Source organism: Diospyros lotus, chromosome 11 (assembly GCF_014633365.1).
Source record: "Diospyros lotus cultivar Yz01 chromosome 11, ASM1463336v1, whole genome shotgun sequence".
NCBI classification, from domain to species: domain Eukaryota; kingdom Viridiplantae; phylum Streptophyta; class Magnoliopsida; order Ericales; family Ebenaceae; genus Diospyros; species Diospyros lotus.
The window spans coordinates 28306359-28323381 of record NC_068348.1 but is presented as its reverse complement, the minus strand read 5'-3'; the positions used below and the strand labels follow the sequence as shown (position 1 = coordinate 28323381).

General features: G+C 34.0%; 2 protein-coding genes across 3 annotated transcripts; both read right to left on the bottom strand.

The window, feature by feature from the left end:
* Nucleotides 1–1953: 1953 nt before the first annotated feature.
* Nucleotides 1954–8689, bottom strand: LOC127812435 (probable magnesium transporter NIPA9). 2 transcript variants are annotated; one of them, XM_052352811.1, is made up of 9 exons: nt 8407–8689; nt 7548–7646; nt 6612–6752; nt 5573–5661; nt 4427–4483; nt 4273–4331; nt 3119–3239; nt 2822–2970; nt 1954–2449 (listed from the first exon to the last, which is right to left on the bottom strand). In XM_052352811.1, exons 2-9 carry the CDS (start codon nt 7615–7617, stop codon nt 2230–2232), a joined length of 906 nt encoding a protein of 301 aa, XP_052208771.1. In that variant the 5' UTR covers nt 7618–7646; nt 8407–8689; the 3' UTR covers nt 1954–2229. The 2 variants fall into 2 exon arrangements, with proteins under 2 accessions (XP_052208771.1, XP_052208770.1); XM_052352810.1 differs by having other exon boundaries at nt 6612–6741; nt 8407–8688.
* Nucleotides 8690–13704: 5015 nt separating this feature from the next.
* LOC127812615 (uncharacterized) lies at nt 13705–14521 on the bottom strand. The gene has a single exon (XM_052353053.1). The coding sequence runs from the start codon at nt 14290–14292 to the stop codon at nt 13948–13950; it is 345 nt and encodes a 114-aa protein (XP_052209013.1). The 5' UTR covers nt 14293–14521; the 3' UTR covers nt 13705–13947.
* Nucleotides 14522–17023: the final 2502 nt, after the last annotated feature.

Sequence of the window (17023 nt, the reverse complement as noted above, 5' to 3'; positions counted from 1 at the left end):
TCGAGTTTAGGACCATGGACAGAGTTGACAAAGTCAAAACATTTAATTTCTAAAATTTCCTAATTAACAAGAGATATTAATTAATCACTATATTCAACTAATTGCATTTAGTTCACTCTCCCAACCATCTTCTCTCCTTCCTTTTTCATCAATAGAGTGGCCTAATGAGAGAGTATTGGCCTCCCCTTGATGAGGACTTTGCTGCTATGATGATGGAGTTCTGGCTGGCAAGGCTTGTGACATCTTCTAACATGAATGGGAGTGGCTTTGTCACGGAGATTTGGATTAATTTGGTTTAATGGTTGCTTTCGTGATGTTTATGGTTCAAAGTTAGCTATCGATGATAACATTGCACGGTTTATTTTGGAGATAATTTATGCATCTCTTGAGTTTTTTTTTTTTATTATTTTTAAATCAAACATTTTAACTCTTAGCTAAAATCTTTTGTGAAAGACTTTTTTGTTTTTTGGGGATTTTTATTGACTTTTTGTATGATACATATAATTATTTTTTGTTTTTATTGCTTTTGTTGCCTTTGTCTGTTACATATAAACTTCATGGCTGCAACATCTTTTTTTAAAGGGCCTGTAGAATATTTATTCTACGCCATCAGTTGACTTCTTTTCGTGTATTTAAGCCAAACTTGTGGGATATCCATCCAATTTATCCTTATTTATGATGCCACTAAGACTACCAGGACAGGATTATATGCTGTTACTGTCTTTGGGGGGCCAAATGCCAGTCCATCCAACTATAGTTGGCCATCGGGCCTACTAATCACGTGTGTGTGTAAAAGTAACGTTCGCTCAAAATTCTCTGATTCTCTTTATGGGCATTAAGCAAGAACGATCAGAAAGATATTTATTGCAGCTGTAATGTTACGGTTATCTATAATGAATCTCGAGTTTGCATGATTTATAAATTATTACATGGAAAAGAAGAAGAAGAAGGAATTCAATATCAATTACATATTTTATAGAAACTCTTGCAACATAATTAATCCATCTAAAACAAATTTTATTTAGATGGTTTAAATTTTTAGTAATAAAATCTATATTTATTACTAAAAATCAGAACTTTCACTTGATATATGAACTCAAAAGGGTATCATGTTAATAAATGTTGCCACCTTTAAGTCTTCAACAAAAGGTTAAGCCTAAACCTAACATGTTATGTTTTTAACACAAAAAATAAAGACTAGTCAACTATTAATAAAAGGGACAATTATTGGTGAACTCACTTAATTCACAAATTCAGTAAAGTGACAATGACGTATCACTTTTTAATTTAGTTCAATAAATAATGAATATTAAAAATTAATTATTAAATATTAAAATTTATTAAACTACAACTGACACGTACCCATACTTTTTCCATAAGAAGTAAAAAAATGTATAAATTACAATTTCACCTTGTACTTTATGTGACATTGCCATCTCGTTTCTTTTCTTGAGAACAAACCATTACTCCAGTTGAAAAGGCTAGTGAACAAGATTGATGATAGATGTATCGGAGATTGTTATAATTAAAATCAATGCAAGACTAAACTAGCCGTCTTAATAAGTTGACCCTTGCACCTTCGAAGACTTTCAACATTAAAATCATTGTTATTATTGGACAAGTTGAATGAATAGGAGTTGCCGTACATGATATTCTTGTCATGGGGTCGGCAATCGCCTTCAGTACTTGCCCCGACCCAAAAGACATCGCCGCCACAGCACCCCAAAAGCCACCAACTGTTCACTCAACAAACATTCACAGGTGATGGGGGTGGGGACGGGGCCGGGGATGCGGGTCCCTCTCTCTTTCTCTCTCTTTCACTTTCTCCATGTCCAAATGATATTCATCTCACAGTTCTTCATATAGAAACCTTTTCCCAAATAAATAATATGCAAATAAATTTAAAAAATATAATCATCCCAATAATCCTCTTAAAGAAATTTTACCGTCATATTCCATAAGGGTACTTAAACTACATACCCTCCTGCGCTGTATACCATGGGAGGAGAAACCATTTAACAGATGACAAGCATTGGAAGGGAAGGGGGAATTATGGACAGAAATTGACAAGAGAAAATTTTCATGCCTTCCAATCAAGCCCGATATTGTACAAACCCGCATAGACATGGCGATGGCTGCTTCATTCCCAAATCCGAGCATGGTAATGAGAAGATTAACATCAAGCATTATGCAGCAACTTCCTTGTCTGTTTAGTTTGGTTTTCTCGGATCAGGCCTTCTCCTTAGATGGAGATGACAGCAAATGATGCAATGTGGTTGCTTGGATGACGGCGCTTGGGCTTGAATTCCCAGCGTGGACGGATCCATGTCGCCGATGGCCAAAGTTTCTATCACCGCTACCTTGCTTAATATGCCGCAATGGCCTTGGAAGGAATCGCATCAAACGTGCAGAAGTCACCAGTAGAACTACACCTAGAATTATCAACATCCTGCAAATAGAAGAGGAGAGACCGAGTGTGTAATTTTACTTTTGGCAACGGTTAACTGATTGCAGAATACAGTTTAAATCTTTTGTCGTCATAAATATGGTTAATATTAGAGTTTCTAAACTAAGATTTAAACTGGCTAAGCAGTTGGAAAAGCGGTTTCAATGAAAGTTTCAACACAATCATGAAGGTATTTGGACTAGAGACCTTTATTATTTAAGCTCCAACACAGAAGTAAATTGAAAATATGACAGATCATGGAGCTGAGGTCTAAAGCCTAAAGATCCTTCACCAATACAAGGTTTAACAAAGAATATAGGCAATCCCTAATGCAAAAGTTACTAGTGGCAATTAGGGAATTAAATTAAAGATTACCATCCCAACAGAAGTAAAAGCCGAGACACTGGTGCTGCAGGCAATCGTTCGCCCAAAGCAAGCAAACCAGCTAGTACACCAGTCACAATGGAAGCCACAGCGGCGCATGTGGAAACTACAATTGCCCTCCCATGCTTCAAGCCCCGTGTCTGTTTTGAGAGGAATAACATGATTGAGTTGTTACCATGGCTATTTTGAGAGGTCTAGTTATATAATGGCCAAAATTAACAATCTCAAGAAGAAGTTTCTGTCTTGTATGTGTTAAACTCCATGATAAACATGATACATGATTAGTACCTGGTAAAAAAATCCTGCACCACTACAGCAAATACTGATCGAAATACACATAGGAACCACAAAAATGGGGAAGCCCTGCTCCAAGAATACAAACCCCATCTTTGATATTACAGATGCAACCCTGCAATCAGATTTTATCAACAACCATAACAGTAAAATAAACAAAAAAAATCTTATTTTGGTTCCATAAAATATTCCAAGCAGATTCAATATAAAGAAAAGGGCATCACTATACCCAACAAGGTTTTGAGGTGGTAAACTTAACCCTTTATGGCTTCGGAGGAGGTTGTACTGCAGGGTTTTCATATAAAGAACAGTGTAGGATTGAGTCAAACTCACCCAAAACAATAGTGACTGCTTCACTCATATATCGTGTGTTAGCGGCAGTATGTCTCATCAAATTACTCTACAGAATTTCCAAATTAAATATCAATATCAATTGTTTAGTTTTCTAATTTTTTTTCCTTTTTAGGCTTTGACACCAGCAGTGTCATTTACTGCATTCTTTTTTATTAATAGATTGAAGCCATTTCTTAAATAGTATCGACACAGTAAACTGATATTTTTCTATTTTATTTCCTTCCATCTTTAATATTATATCCATGTCAGGTTAAGACACCAGTGTCAGATCCTTGGATCTGAGCTAGGGTATTTTAGGTAGAAACTGAGAAAAGAGAGAATTGGAGGGAGACTTAGAACAAACAGAGGCGAGAGAGAGAGAGAGAACAGAGGAAGTTGAGAGAGAGATCAGAGAAATTGAGAGGGAAATAATTTTTGTACTATTGCACAACGAATCCCCATCCTCAAACTGATAGCCTACTTATAGGCTTTCTACTCTTTCAGTTACAATACAACTGAAAGGTACAACCAATAGCAACAGCAAGGTACAACCAGCAAAATTCATGTAATATACAATGACTGTGTTAACCCTTGGGTCGTGACAACCAGCAGGATCATTTGGTAAAATCATTTTTTGTTTAAAAGATTGAAGTTATCCATTAAATACTAACAGTCAGATGAAATCCATTTAAGTGTTGAGTCATATAAAAAAATGAAGAAACAATATCAAAAGCCAGCCATAACAAAAAAGATGGAAGAAAATATTAATCGATTTAAAGAATTCCCCAGTGTAATCATTTAGAGAGAGACAATACCCAAACAAAATGCCCGATTCCAAGCCACATATAATTTCCTCGACAACTTCAGATTGTCTCTGAAAGAAAAATGCACATCAAAACATAAAAGTGCAAAGCCTAAGCCGATGCCTTGTTATTCAATAATGCAATACATAATATTAGGGAAATCTACCAGCTCCTGTTCTCTTCGTTGACGTCTATAGATTCGGAGCCAACCATTAAGCAGCATCTACAATGATAAGATTTCAGTTCAGACTTGAATCATCACATGTAAAGATAAAGAAACAATAGCATTTTAACTAACAAGACCATCCTGGTACAACAAAAACATATCAAGCCTTTATCCCACTGTGGGGCCTCCGAGTAATAAGCAAAGAAAAGAACAAAATGAAGATACAACGCATACTAATAAGTATAGGGTTACTAGAACTCTATAAATACTATTATAATCTCTCTTTCTCATTAGTGAGTGAATGAATAATTTCCGTTTTCTCTAAGCGTGATGCCTAAGGAACCCTAGGTGTGATGCCTAGATGATAATTCTCTCTAATCTTTCATCTTATTTTCGTAACTCCACTTCCAGACATATTCTCAGTCCTCAAATCTCATCTTTTGAGCCATATTTTACTTCTAATTTGCCCACAACCTGTTGCATTTCAAAACCCTACCTCTTCTACAATTTCCCTTAGCATTCTAACCCTCATAAGCCTCCAATCAGTCAGTATAGTAGGAATCCAGATCTGTCCTACATCATAGTAGTAGCTCAGTTATTAACAGAGAAAATCTGCTGCATTTTTCATCAAACAGGCTTTGTTGAGCAAAATAAGGAAAAAGACAATAAATGAGGCTAAAGATAAGAGGGATTACTATCAAGATAATATTGATATAGCTATGCTAAGATCATAGGAGGAACACACAGTTTTACCATATTAATGACATCTCTGACAAAACTTGTATTTGTTAGGAAAATCTAAAAGAACTAACATATAATAAAATGCAGGAAGTCAGAAGACTGAACTTCAGTTTCACAAACACTGTTAAATAATTGTATTTTAAAATTTTAGATTTTAGAGGCAATGATTTAACATTGTAATATGGTTCTGTTCTGCTGCACAACTTGAGACAATATGCAACTGAAAACTATACCAAGTAACACTGCCTCAGCCACATGGTTGTGAGGCACTAAACTGCAGTAAGCACAAATCCAATGGCATTAACAGGATTTCATGTAAACATGCAGGCAGACTGCTAGATAATTTGGACAAGAAGCATGTTCTAATACCATAGTATTAGATGGAACACAGGATAGAATACCTACAAACAAGAGTGCAACTACGAGAGCCAGCCAAGGTAAATGGAAAATGGATATTGAAGAGGCTTTTTGCTCCTCCCCTCCAGCCCCAACTCCTGCATGTAGAATGAATAACTCAAATTTTGCCCAATAAGAAAGCAAAATCAAAACTAATGATAAGCATTTCAGACTGTCAAGTCCATGAAACCAGATGAAATTTTCTTTTAAGCTATTTGAAAATTCAATAACGAGAACCAGAATCTTTTGTATTATAAAATAGTGGAACTAAAAAGGACAGCTATCCTTTTTTTTGGTGGGGGTTTGGTGTTGGTTGGGGGGGGGCTAAGCTTTACATTTAAAATTGGTAAAAGTCAGCGATCAGACAATTTCAGGTATGAGGTGGTATACATCCATTTTCCATGATTTTACACCATCTTAAGTATCACAAGTATTCAAAATAGGTGGAAAATCAACATGGTAGATGAAAATTGCACATACTAAGTGCTCCTTTAAGTAAACAATATCTGAGCCTCATGTAAAAGTCTATGCACTGGACATAAAGGGACACATTATTGTGCCAATAGGAGCATGAGAGAATTGCCATTCTCAATGTTTAGGTATCAAGCTAATACAAAGAACAATTTGAGAAAAGAGAAAGCCCTCTGGTTAGTTTTTTAGAAACTCTGAATACTGGCTTTCAAGAATATAGGGTGTCATCTGGAAGGGCAGAGAGTAGCTTTAGAATCTTGGTTGCATAGAAAACAAAATTGGAACAAAAGGACAAAGATATTACAACCTATCTGTCAGAAAACTATCTCACAAAAAAGTGATTGATTTTTGTTTAAAGCAAGGAGAAACTATTCTTCTTTACAAGATAATTAACTTTTCATGATACAGCTTTGACCATTCACTATCACATATAATTAAACCCATAATTACATTTAACTGTAAATTTGGCTTCTCCACTTTTCTGCAAGTCTTCTCTTCTAATCTAATTAACATGACCATCATGGTGCCATATGGAAAATATCATAAGTTTCAGATAAGAATTGAAAAGGTCCTATACCTATGGTGCCAACAGCAGCCAAAGCTATCCCCATCCAGTCAACAATATTCATCGTCTCTTTCAAGTAAAAATGGGAAAAGACAGAAAGAATAGCAAGTCCACAGCCAGAAACCGGTTGGATGACAGATACCTGGTTATAATCTGGGGATTAACAAAGAGATATATATATGTACTAAATCAACAGAAGAATGCAAAAAGCAATTTCAACATTGATAAGTAAAACATGTTTCTGGTTACCAGCATCCATGATCACCACAACATTTAAACAAAATATAGCAGGTTATATTGCATAATTTATTATGCATACATTTAAAGTTTCTTGATCCCACATGGAACAAAATTTCATGGATGCTAATGTAAGAACATTTTCAATGTTGCAAGTTCCCCAATCCTTCATATGGCATTCAATTGCTGCTACTGCTTTCCATTTGTTTTTAAAAATGATTGCAAAAGTTGCATCTCAATATGACCTCTATAATTTTGGGGTATAATATATCTTCCTATCAATATTCAAATTCCTTAACCCGATGCATTTGAAAAAGGGTCAGTCAGGCTAAATTTTAAATAAGGGCTCTAAAATTTCAAACATGCAGCATGAGATGAGACAATGCTAAAAAGCACCTAACAAGGCCCAGGTAATTGTGAAGAATTCAGCTTAATATGCAGTAGCACAATAACTTTATAAACCTTTCCAAATCATTCTTGATAAACAATTTTTAAAATCTTGTTTGTACAGATATACAGGAGTTTTCAGGGAAAAAAGAAACTCAAACACCAAGAATTCTAATTCATTCTCCTTCTCACTTCAAACTCCTATAATGGCAATGAAAGTATCTCTCAACAAATAAAGGTCAATAACAGCAATAATTAAGGTGCAACTTAAGGAGAACATTCAGAAATCAATTGAATACATATGCTTTCTGATGTTGCACTTACAGGAGCTTGAGACAATGCCTGCAACATCAATACAGCTCCAAATATATCCATTAGGAAACCTATTACCCATGCTTTATTAAATGCATACGCTCTTATCACCTGCAAATGAGCAACAATGACAACTCATTCGATTATGCTATGTAAAATAAAATTTAGGTTATCAGTTATCCAATGAGAGATTGTTTGGGAAAGAGATGCAAAATTGCAAGGAGGAAGTACATATATACGAGACCTTCAGCCATAAATTATCAGTAAAAAGTTAGGAAAGACAAATTAAACCCTAAAATGACCTCAATTTGATCAGCATTTTCATCATTTGTGTCAAGAAACATTTGCAACTCAACACCTTTTAAAAATACCAAGGAAAAGAAAGCATTTGAAGGTAAATCATTCAGAAAATGCCATATTCTATAAATGGCCGCTGTTACATAGCTGTTTCGGCAGTTCCATTACGGACCGCTTTGGCAGCCGTAATGAAAATCAGATACGCATAACCATAACTGTAAAATACAGACCATTACCGTTGTTAGGGCAAAGCATAAGGGCCAGAGCAAATTATTTACTGCAAATTTTAGGAAACTTAAATCCAATACCCAACGAGCCCCAAATTCCAATGGATAAACAAACCGTATGACATCCAATCAAAATAGAACATGAAATAAAAATTCGAGATCATAAAATTGCTCATCACATCAAACGATTCGACAAGGGCTCTCGAATCAAACAATGCGTACAGAACTCGCTCAATATTCCATATGGATGAATAAAAAACGAATTCTTTCAAGAAATCAGTAAATATAACGAAGAATATATGTGTATATATATATATATAGAGAGAGAGAGAGAGAGAGAGACGAGCCTTGAGCTTGAAGGAGAGCGGAGGGAGAATGACGGTGCCTTTTTTCTGGAGGACTTTGCCGATGTTATTGCCGGCTGTCGCTGCGATGGTGAGGCATATCGATTCCCACATCTTTGATCTGCTTTGATAGCCAACCGAACCCCCGAGCGATCTCCACTTCTCTCCCACCTCCGCCTTTGATTGCTTCTTCGCCCTCTCTCCGACACCCACCGACCCGACCCTCCCTCCCTCCAAATTTATTTATTATGTTTCCGTTCGTTTCCCGAGAAAATGAAGAGATGCAAACGCCGCCCAAATGAAGCATTCTTACCCTTTATGGCTACTCCTAGACACACACACACACATTTACATTTATGAAAAATTAATTTCATTTATTTTTAAAAAGCAATAATTTTTAATATTTAATTTTCTTGAAGGAAAAAAAAAATTGATGGCCATTGTAACAACTAATGGAAATCCCATGTTGACCTAGAGACTATTAGTCAAAGCTAACAGAAATTTTCTAACAATTTGGGATTATGGGTACAATTTTTGAAACAATGATTGTTAAATCACAGATTATACAAATTCTTAGCTTCATCCCAAGTTATCTGCCTGTCCTTTGTTTGTTAGGTTGAATCCAACTAGAATCTCTATCCTGTTTCTTAAGTCATCTCCAATGCATGGGACAAATCTTTGCTAAGCCAAAATTCGAGAAGAAAATTGTTGGAAATTATCTCTAATGAGTCTCTCTATCTGCCTTCTCCTTCTCCAAATTTTTATTGAGTTTCAAATAGCTCGCTAGAGTTAATGGGTGAAAATTTACTTCTCAATTATATTTCTCCAACGATTTTTTATTAAAGATTTATAATTTAAAGAAGACACTAGCGATGAGAAGCAATAGTAGCTATCAACAGCGACGACCAACAACAACGACGAGCAGAACAGTGGTCGGATCTGGTGTTGGCAACGAGGAGCAGGTCGTTTTCTTTGAGCTAAACGAGGACCAAATCAAGGAATTTTTATGGAATTGTTTGGGGAATTTATGTGAAATTGTTTGAGGATTTTTTTTGTGTATATTTATTAATTTATGTATTTAATTATTGATTTTGTATATGTGTATATTTGATTATTTTGTGTATTTAATTAATTATTAATTTTGTGTATGTGTTAAAATTATAAATAAAGTAAAATAAATAGAATTGAAGTTTATAAAAATAAATAAATAAAATAAAAAGTAAAATAAAGAATAGAACAGGGAGTGTGAGTTGGAGCACATGCATTTTTCAAGGCAAATTAAAAATATAAGTGATTTATTTATAATATTGTAAATAGTGGGATAGGGAGATGGATTGGAGATGGCCTTATTATATTATAAATAATTTGCTTCTTATTCTGATTTTACCTTAAAAATTGTGTTACTCTAACAACACTCTCTATTTTTCTCTCTATTTTATTTATTTATTAATAAATTTTAATTCTATTTATTTTACCTTATATATAATTCTTATTACTATCAAAATTTATTATTATTTTTACACACACTTAATACACAAAATAATCAAATACATGCATACACAAAATAATAAGATACACACATAATCAATAATCAAATACAAACATATAGAAAATTAATAATAAAATATACAAAATAATCAAAATACACAAATATACAATACCACTCATTCAATACACAAATACACAATATCACTCATTCAATACATAAATAAATAAAAAATTTAGAAAAAAAAAAAAACACAAACCAATTTGGAATAGACAATGAACAACAAGCCAATAATAGGTTCATCGTCGGTCGTTTTGCTCTTTGTTGTCAAATCTGGTGGTTGTTAGCCTGATTTAGTCTTTCGCCACGCCTGCAACTCATCTTCTTCAACTATTTTTTTCGGATTTGTTGCTTGCTGCCTCTTCAACGTCTCTTTTCCAATTGATTTCATATTCATCGCGATTGGTCGACCTTTTCGATGTTGATGGCCATTGGGAGGGGGAGAGATGGCGAGGATGGCTGGGGAAATTTCGATCACTACATGTGGAGCATTTTCAATTTTGCCAATTTTTTGACAAGATAAATTGGCTATGGTGAGCTCCGTTGGATCTAAAAATCTAGATTTAACTTCCTATTTTTTTGATGTAATGAACAAATTTTGTGTTGGAGTCATCGTTATATACACAAACCATATGCTCATCAATTTCTCTTTTCAAAATATTCATGCTATGGAGGAGTAATATAAACAATCACTCGTCAAGTAATTCTTGATTAAGTTTCATCAATGACCATCACTAAACGAGGGACCATTTTAGTGTGTGACTAAGACACTAAATTAATTTAATTAGCTTGTCTCTTTTATCCATGCAACTACTCACCATTAGTGTCTCCCTTTAGCTATATCAAAGACAAACATAAAAAATTAAAACACCCTAATCACAACCAAATCCCTTTTTATAAAAAGAATACGAATGCAATGTCGTTCTTGTTTCGATTTCCTTTTTCATACATAAAAATAGTAAAAAAGTATTAGCATAGTAACATACAAATAGAATAAGGTAGATCATTAGTATTATGTTAAAATAATTCATAATTATCAAAAATCACCATTATATCAATTTATTTAAATTTTATACCCCTCTCGTATAAATATTATTTTTTTCACAATGATCAAAGCAAATAGACAAGTCTTTTGATAAGTAGGATAAATTAATGACGAATAGAGTTAATGATGGAATAAAATAACGATAAATTATGTAATGTTATATTTCGTTTAGCATGTAAAAATATTACTTAGAGTTATTATATCTCTTATTTAATATAAGAAGTGGTAATAACAAAACTTCATTCATTTTCAATGAAAAGGGTATTAATTCTCCTATGTTATTTAATATTATTTCATTCCATTTATTCTATTACTATATCAAACAAGAAAAAATACTTTAAATTACTTTTTATTCATCTCTTGAAAAATGATTATTCCCATTTCATCTGTCCAATGAGCAGCCCTCAGGCAGCCATTACCATGTGGTTGAAGCAACCTCCCATGGCTGCTCATGGCGAATATTCCATGAAGCAGGACATTGATTCCCTCATTCTTTTTATTTTAAACACCAACAACTTGCCCAAAGTGTGACATTTGACTTGTGATTAAACAACTCCTCAAATTTAAATCAAATCATCTAAAGAATTCAATATGGCAAACATGCAAGGCTTTCAGTAATTTATTGTGAGGGCTGTTTATATTTAAAGTTGTGAAGATTAGGAAGTAATTTACAGTTTTGCCTGTGTGGAGGCAGTACTATCACTGGTTGTTGAGTGGGTTCTTCCGATTATTTTAAGATCAAGGATGTAAGTTTGCTAAGACTGACCGTCGATCCTAACACTTTGATTGTCATGTTTATTTTCAATACGCAGTTAGAAGAGGCTCCTTTAATGATCTCATCCTTTGTTATCTAAGTTCACACAAGACAGCAGAGCAATGAATGGTTTGCCAGAAACCAATAGAGAGAAATAGCAATACAGAAGCTAATCCAAGCAGAATTTGGCCTCAACTTAGAGCAGTCTTGCTTCCGTGCATGCCTAGAAATGAAGGGGAGTTGAAGGAGGTGGTAAATGAAAAGGGTTATCGATAAAATTATGAGAAAACTACTGTCATCAGAGACATTCCTGAAGATCAGCCAAGCAACATAACCAGTGATTTCAATGTGATTGCTGACAAAGGGAGAGGTAGATATTAGAAGTCTGCCAGGTTGAGACTCTGCATGGATATACACCATTGTATTTGTCTCTATAGATCGAGGACATGAATGGTTATGAAGAATCAGAAACAATTTCATGTTCTCTAATTTTCCTGTTTTTACTTTCTTAACAATGCCAAGAACTCGAAGAAGCGCATCTAGAACCCTAGAGCCAAATCATAGAACACAAAACCAGCTCTGCCTCAGAAGCCGGGAACTATCACTGTCACTAGCTTCCGGGAAGGAAGAAATAGCTGTAACCATTGATCTTCAAAATGGCATGTATATATGAACTTGCTTCCAAGACCAAAATTTCAATACAAACATCCATGCCAAAAAGTGTTTCAAATTCAAATACCCAATAGTAACCAAGTCTGGGGATAGGGTTCAATATTCACAAGATTTGGTCAAGAACTTGTTAACAAAGGAAAGTGGCTGAGGTTCAATCTCAATCATCTGAGAGCTGTCAATGAACCAAAAATATTGTGAAACTGGGGACAGAATTGCATACTGGTGGAATACTTAAAATGGTAAGTCAATTATGAATCAAACAAATCAACATGTATCTGAGAATATAAATGGCGTCAGCAAGGATGAAGGTGGCAGGCTGGAAAGCCCCCAGTTTGTATGTCACCTATCTTCTTAAACCATGAAAAGAAAGGGAGATCTGAGAGGTGCCCCAGCTTCCCCTATTTCTACTTCTGTAGACTGTAGTGGTAGAATATGGAAACCATGTGTCTGAATCAATTTCATTACAGATTAGTCTATGTACTAGGGCACAAAAACAAAAAAAATTGTGTTCTTGTTGCATTTGTATGAAAGTAAAGCTAATTAAGAGATAAACGGAGCAAACATCGCAAGCATATAACAAAGACTAGGATGAGCATTGTGCATAAACTTGGTTGGGGAACTTTAAAGGGCTGAACAATTTCAAGAACTATGGTACTACGGTAAAAAGGCATTACAAGTCAAGTTAATAATTGCACTCTAAGCACATCAAACCTTTTAAAGTATGCCATTCATTCATACAAACCCACAAGCACGAACACAATATTGGAAGTCTATGATCAACAGAATTGGATACCAACCCTCAAGCAAACCTCAAGAAAAGTAGAAGCTTTTACTGCGCTTGCAGGAGTTATAATTTTAAAGGAGACTGATTGTCGTGATCTACTTCAAAAACCAACCATACTTGAAATGTAGAGGCAATCAAACACTCTTTTATAGGATCAATATCCTCATAAAGTAAAAGAGTTGGTGAATTATTGTGGCTATGCTTATAAACAAGATTGATTCAAATTTGATTGCACAAATCTTGAATTTATGGAAACAATCCACAATTTTTGGATTTAGCTCAGAATGCAAGAAATAACACCATGGCGTATCCTTCATAGAATCACTCTGGTATATCCTTCCAACTGGCAGTCTCAAAACAAGCAAATACACATCTGAATAGAATTTGTTGAGACTCACAAATTCAAAAGCAAATGCAAATGAACCTATATATTTAAAGTTTCAACTATTCAATTGAGAGAAACACAACGGTTCATCACTCAGAAAATCTGCAAAAAAGAATTTATAATGAAAGACCATCATTTAGGCACTTCATATATGTTCTCGTAGCACATTCATATTCACCAACATCAAGAAACAACAATACCATGACAATATTTAGACCCATAAAGAACCTAAAACAAGTATCAGAAACAGAATTTACCAAAAGGAAACCAGTTAATTTCCTGGAAAATCCAAATCATGAATTTCTGATGACAACCCATTACACAGTTTGGCATTTTATCAAACAGTTAGCAAGCATCATCATCCATACACCACCTGGGTGTACCTGTTCTTAAGCCACCTGAAGCTCTTCCTCAGGGACCCTTTGACCTTGCCTTCAACAGAATAAACCTTATAGCTGGCCACCCTCTTCTTCCTCTGAAACTCTGGATCACTGATTCCCCAGGAAAAAGACCCACTCTTGGTTTTGGATTTCTTTAGCTTCAAATCTTTGGCACCACCCATATGCTCTGGTGCATAGGAAGAAGCAGCATATGAAGCACTGTAAGACCTGAGCCCATAAGGGTTTGAACTGGGTCTGTATCCATAGTAGCTCTCCATCTGCATCCTGCCATCTGCATAAGAATTTGATCTGTAATCTCCCATGGATTCAATGGGAGAGAGGATGAAGATGAGGCCTTGGGTCTTTCAAGAATGGTGGTCTACAAGGTGGGGAACCAGAGAGAATAAGAGCTGTACTCCAATTTATTACCATTGATATTAGTTTTTCTTGAATAGAAAATTGGTTTCCAGATGATGTTGGCTCAGCAAAAATTGGGAATCATCTTGTCTGGAGCCAATTTTCAGTGGCATTCAAGGCTTGACTAGTCAACCCCACAATTTTTTACTTCAGGGCCTACGTTAAGCAGCCACCCTCCGCTTCAAAAGTCACAACAACTTGGGATTCTAGAATGAATTGCCTGCCATGGCATGGCACTTGTGCTTTCAGTTTCACCCCAATTGCCATATTCAAACAAAAACATAAGCAACATCCCAATCAAACAATGTCATCTTTTAGAATGTGGGTATTTTGTTTCACATCGTTAAATCAAACCGAATCCAGTAGCTGGGTTGGTTTTGATTTGGTTTAACTTTATATATTCTTAGTCATTTTTTTGTTTAAAAATTTATATAGTAATTTTATACAAGTAAAGTATTATTAAAATAAATTTAAAACTCATCTAAAACCAAGAACTTATTTCCTGATATTTACCCACAAAATAAAAAGAAAATTCTAAAGTTTTGGTGTAAATTTGATTCCACTTTTGAAAATGGATGCCATGACTTTGCTTGTGGGAATTAAATCACACGCCAGGATATGTTTCATTGACTTCGGCCAGGCTATGAAAATAATAAAATGAAAACAGCTTTGTTCTTAGATACTTTTTATTACATAAAAAAGTCAAAGTAATTATTTCTTGTAATAATGCTTCTATAAGCACAAACGATTATTGTGAGCTCTTTTACAGCTCTTGGGGATTTTTTATTTATATAAATTGTCCTAATAAAATATATATAAATATTGTACTTTGTTAGCAATGGGAATGAGCATTTGTAGAGGTACCGTTGGATTTGATTTAGTAAAGAAGACCAACTGACCAAGATTGAGAAGGAGGCAAAGTATTACTTGCTAAACTGTATTTTAGCCTTTCTTCAAAAGGTTCAAACGACCCCACAAGAGTTTAGTAATTCTTTAATTATAGTTATTTAAGAAATAAAAAATAATTTTTAAAATTAGAAGTAAATATAGTGTTTGAAAATTTAATTAAAAACTATATTTATTGAGAAGAAAACAAAAAAAAATAATAATCAAAGAATGGTGTATTTGAAAATTCAATCAAAAATCATATTTACTGAGAAAAAAATCAATTCTTTGGAGGTTTATTTGCTTCCATGATTTAATGATAAATTGGAGACTAATTTGTTTATATTATTTAAAAATAAAATTGGATTTTGCTTAGGTTATAGAGTAATTAGCTTTTGCACTTTTTTGGAAATAAATTGAGATTTTGTTTAAATTTAGTGGTTACATTTTCTCACTTTTTTCTTTATTTTTTTTTCTCAAATCATCAATTATGATCACTTTCTTCCACTTAAGAGAAATTTTAATATTTTTAATTTTAATTAATTTATAATAATAGAATTATGTATAATTATTTAAGATTAATTGACACATTGTGGTCATTTTCTTTTTTCGACATGCAAATATAGTTTTTTTGGCCAAAAAAATGATGTCAAAGGAGATTCTCAATTTAAAAAAAAAAAAAAAAACTACATTAGGGTTAAGTGTCCCAAATTATAAACTTTGAGAGAGGGGTTAGTGGATTTTAACCTTTATTTAGTGTACATAATTTATTAGTTATTGAGTATATTGATAAATTTATCTAAGGCACACTTACAAGGATATTGTCAAGGGGTTGAAGTTGACATAACATAAGTCTTGCTCCATCCATAACCTCTAAGGTCAATCCATTTAATTTTGGACCCAGACTAAGTCTATTTGGTCTAAATTTAATTTTTAAGTGAATTGGATATGCATTGAATATGTATTAGACTTATTTGCACTTGTCCTCTAAATTTCTAACTTAAGTTTGAACACAGACTAAGTCCATTTGGTCCAAATCTGATTTTTAAGTGGATTGAATATGGGTCGGCTTAATAGGTTTACAAATTTCTATTAGACTTATTTGCACTTGTCCTCTGAATTTTTAAGTAGACTAAGAGGCTGTTTGGCTTACCGGTTTGACTGCTTATACGCTATACAAGCAGTGTATAAGCTATGCAGCGTTTAATCCTTAAACGTTTGGCTTGAATAATTGCTTAAACGCTACATGGCTGAAACGCTGTTATAACAACGTTTTGGAGAAGTTGGTATCCCCATCTTTGGCAAAAAAAAAGCTGCTAAGTTGATCGAGAAAACTACCATTCTACTCTCAGAAACTCTCCTCCCATCATCATCTTCAAGTTCCCTCTCTTCTGCTCAGATCTGCAGCTGCTGCCGTCGCCAGCTGATCCGTCACCAGTTGATCCGTCGCCCAGCGCCGTCGACCCTCCATCGCTGCGGCCGCCTCCTCCCCAATCGATGCAACTGGTGAGTATATATATATTATATATACATATATATTGTATATATATATTGATGGTAATATTTTTTAAGAAAAAAATAAAAGATGTAATATATATTGTAGTAATATATTTTTTAATAAATATGTATAATTCATCTAACAGTTAGAAATTAATTTATAATTTTTTTGTAAAAAATAAAATTTTTATAAATTTTATTTGTATTATTTAACATCATGTCTATTTTAGTCTTTTTGTCAAATTTAAACAACTT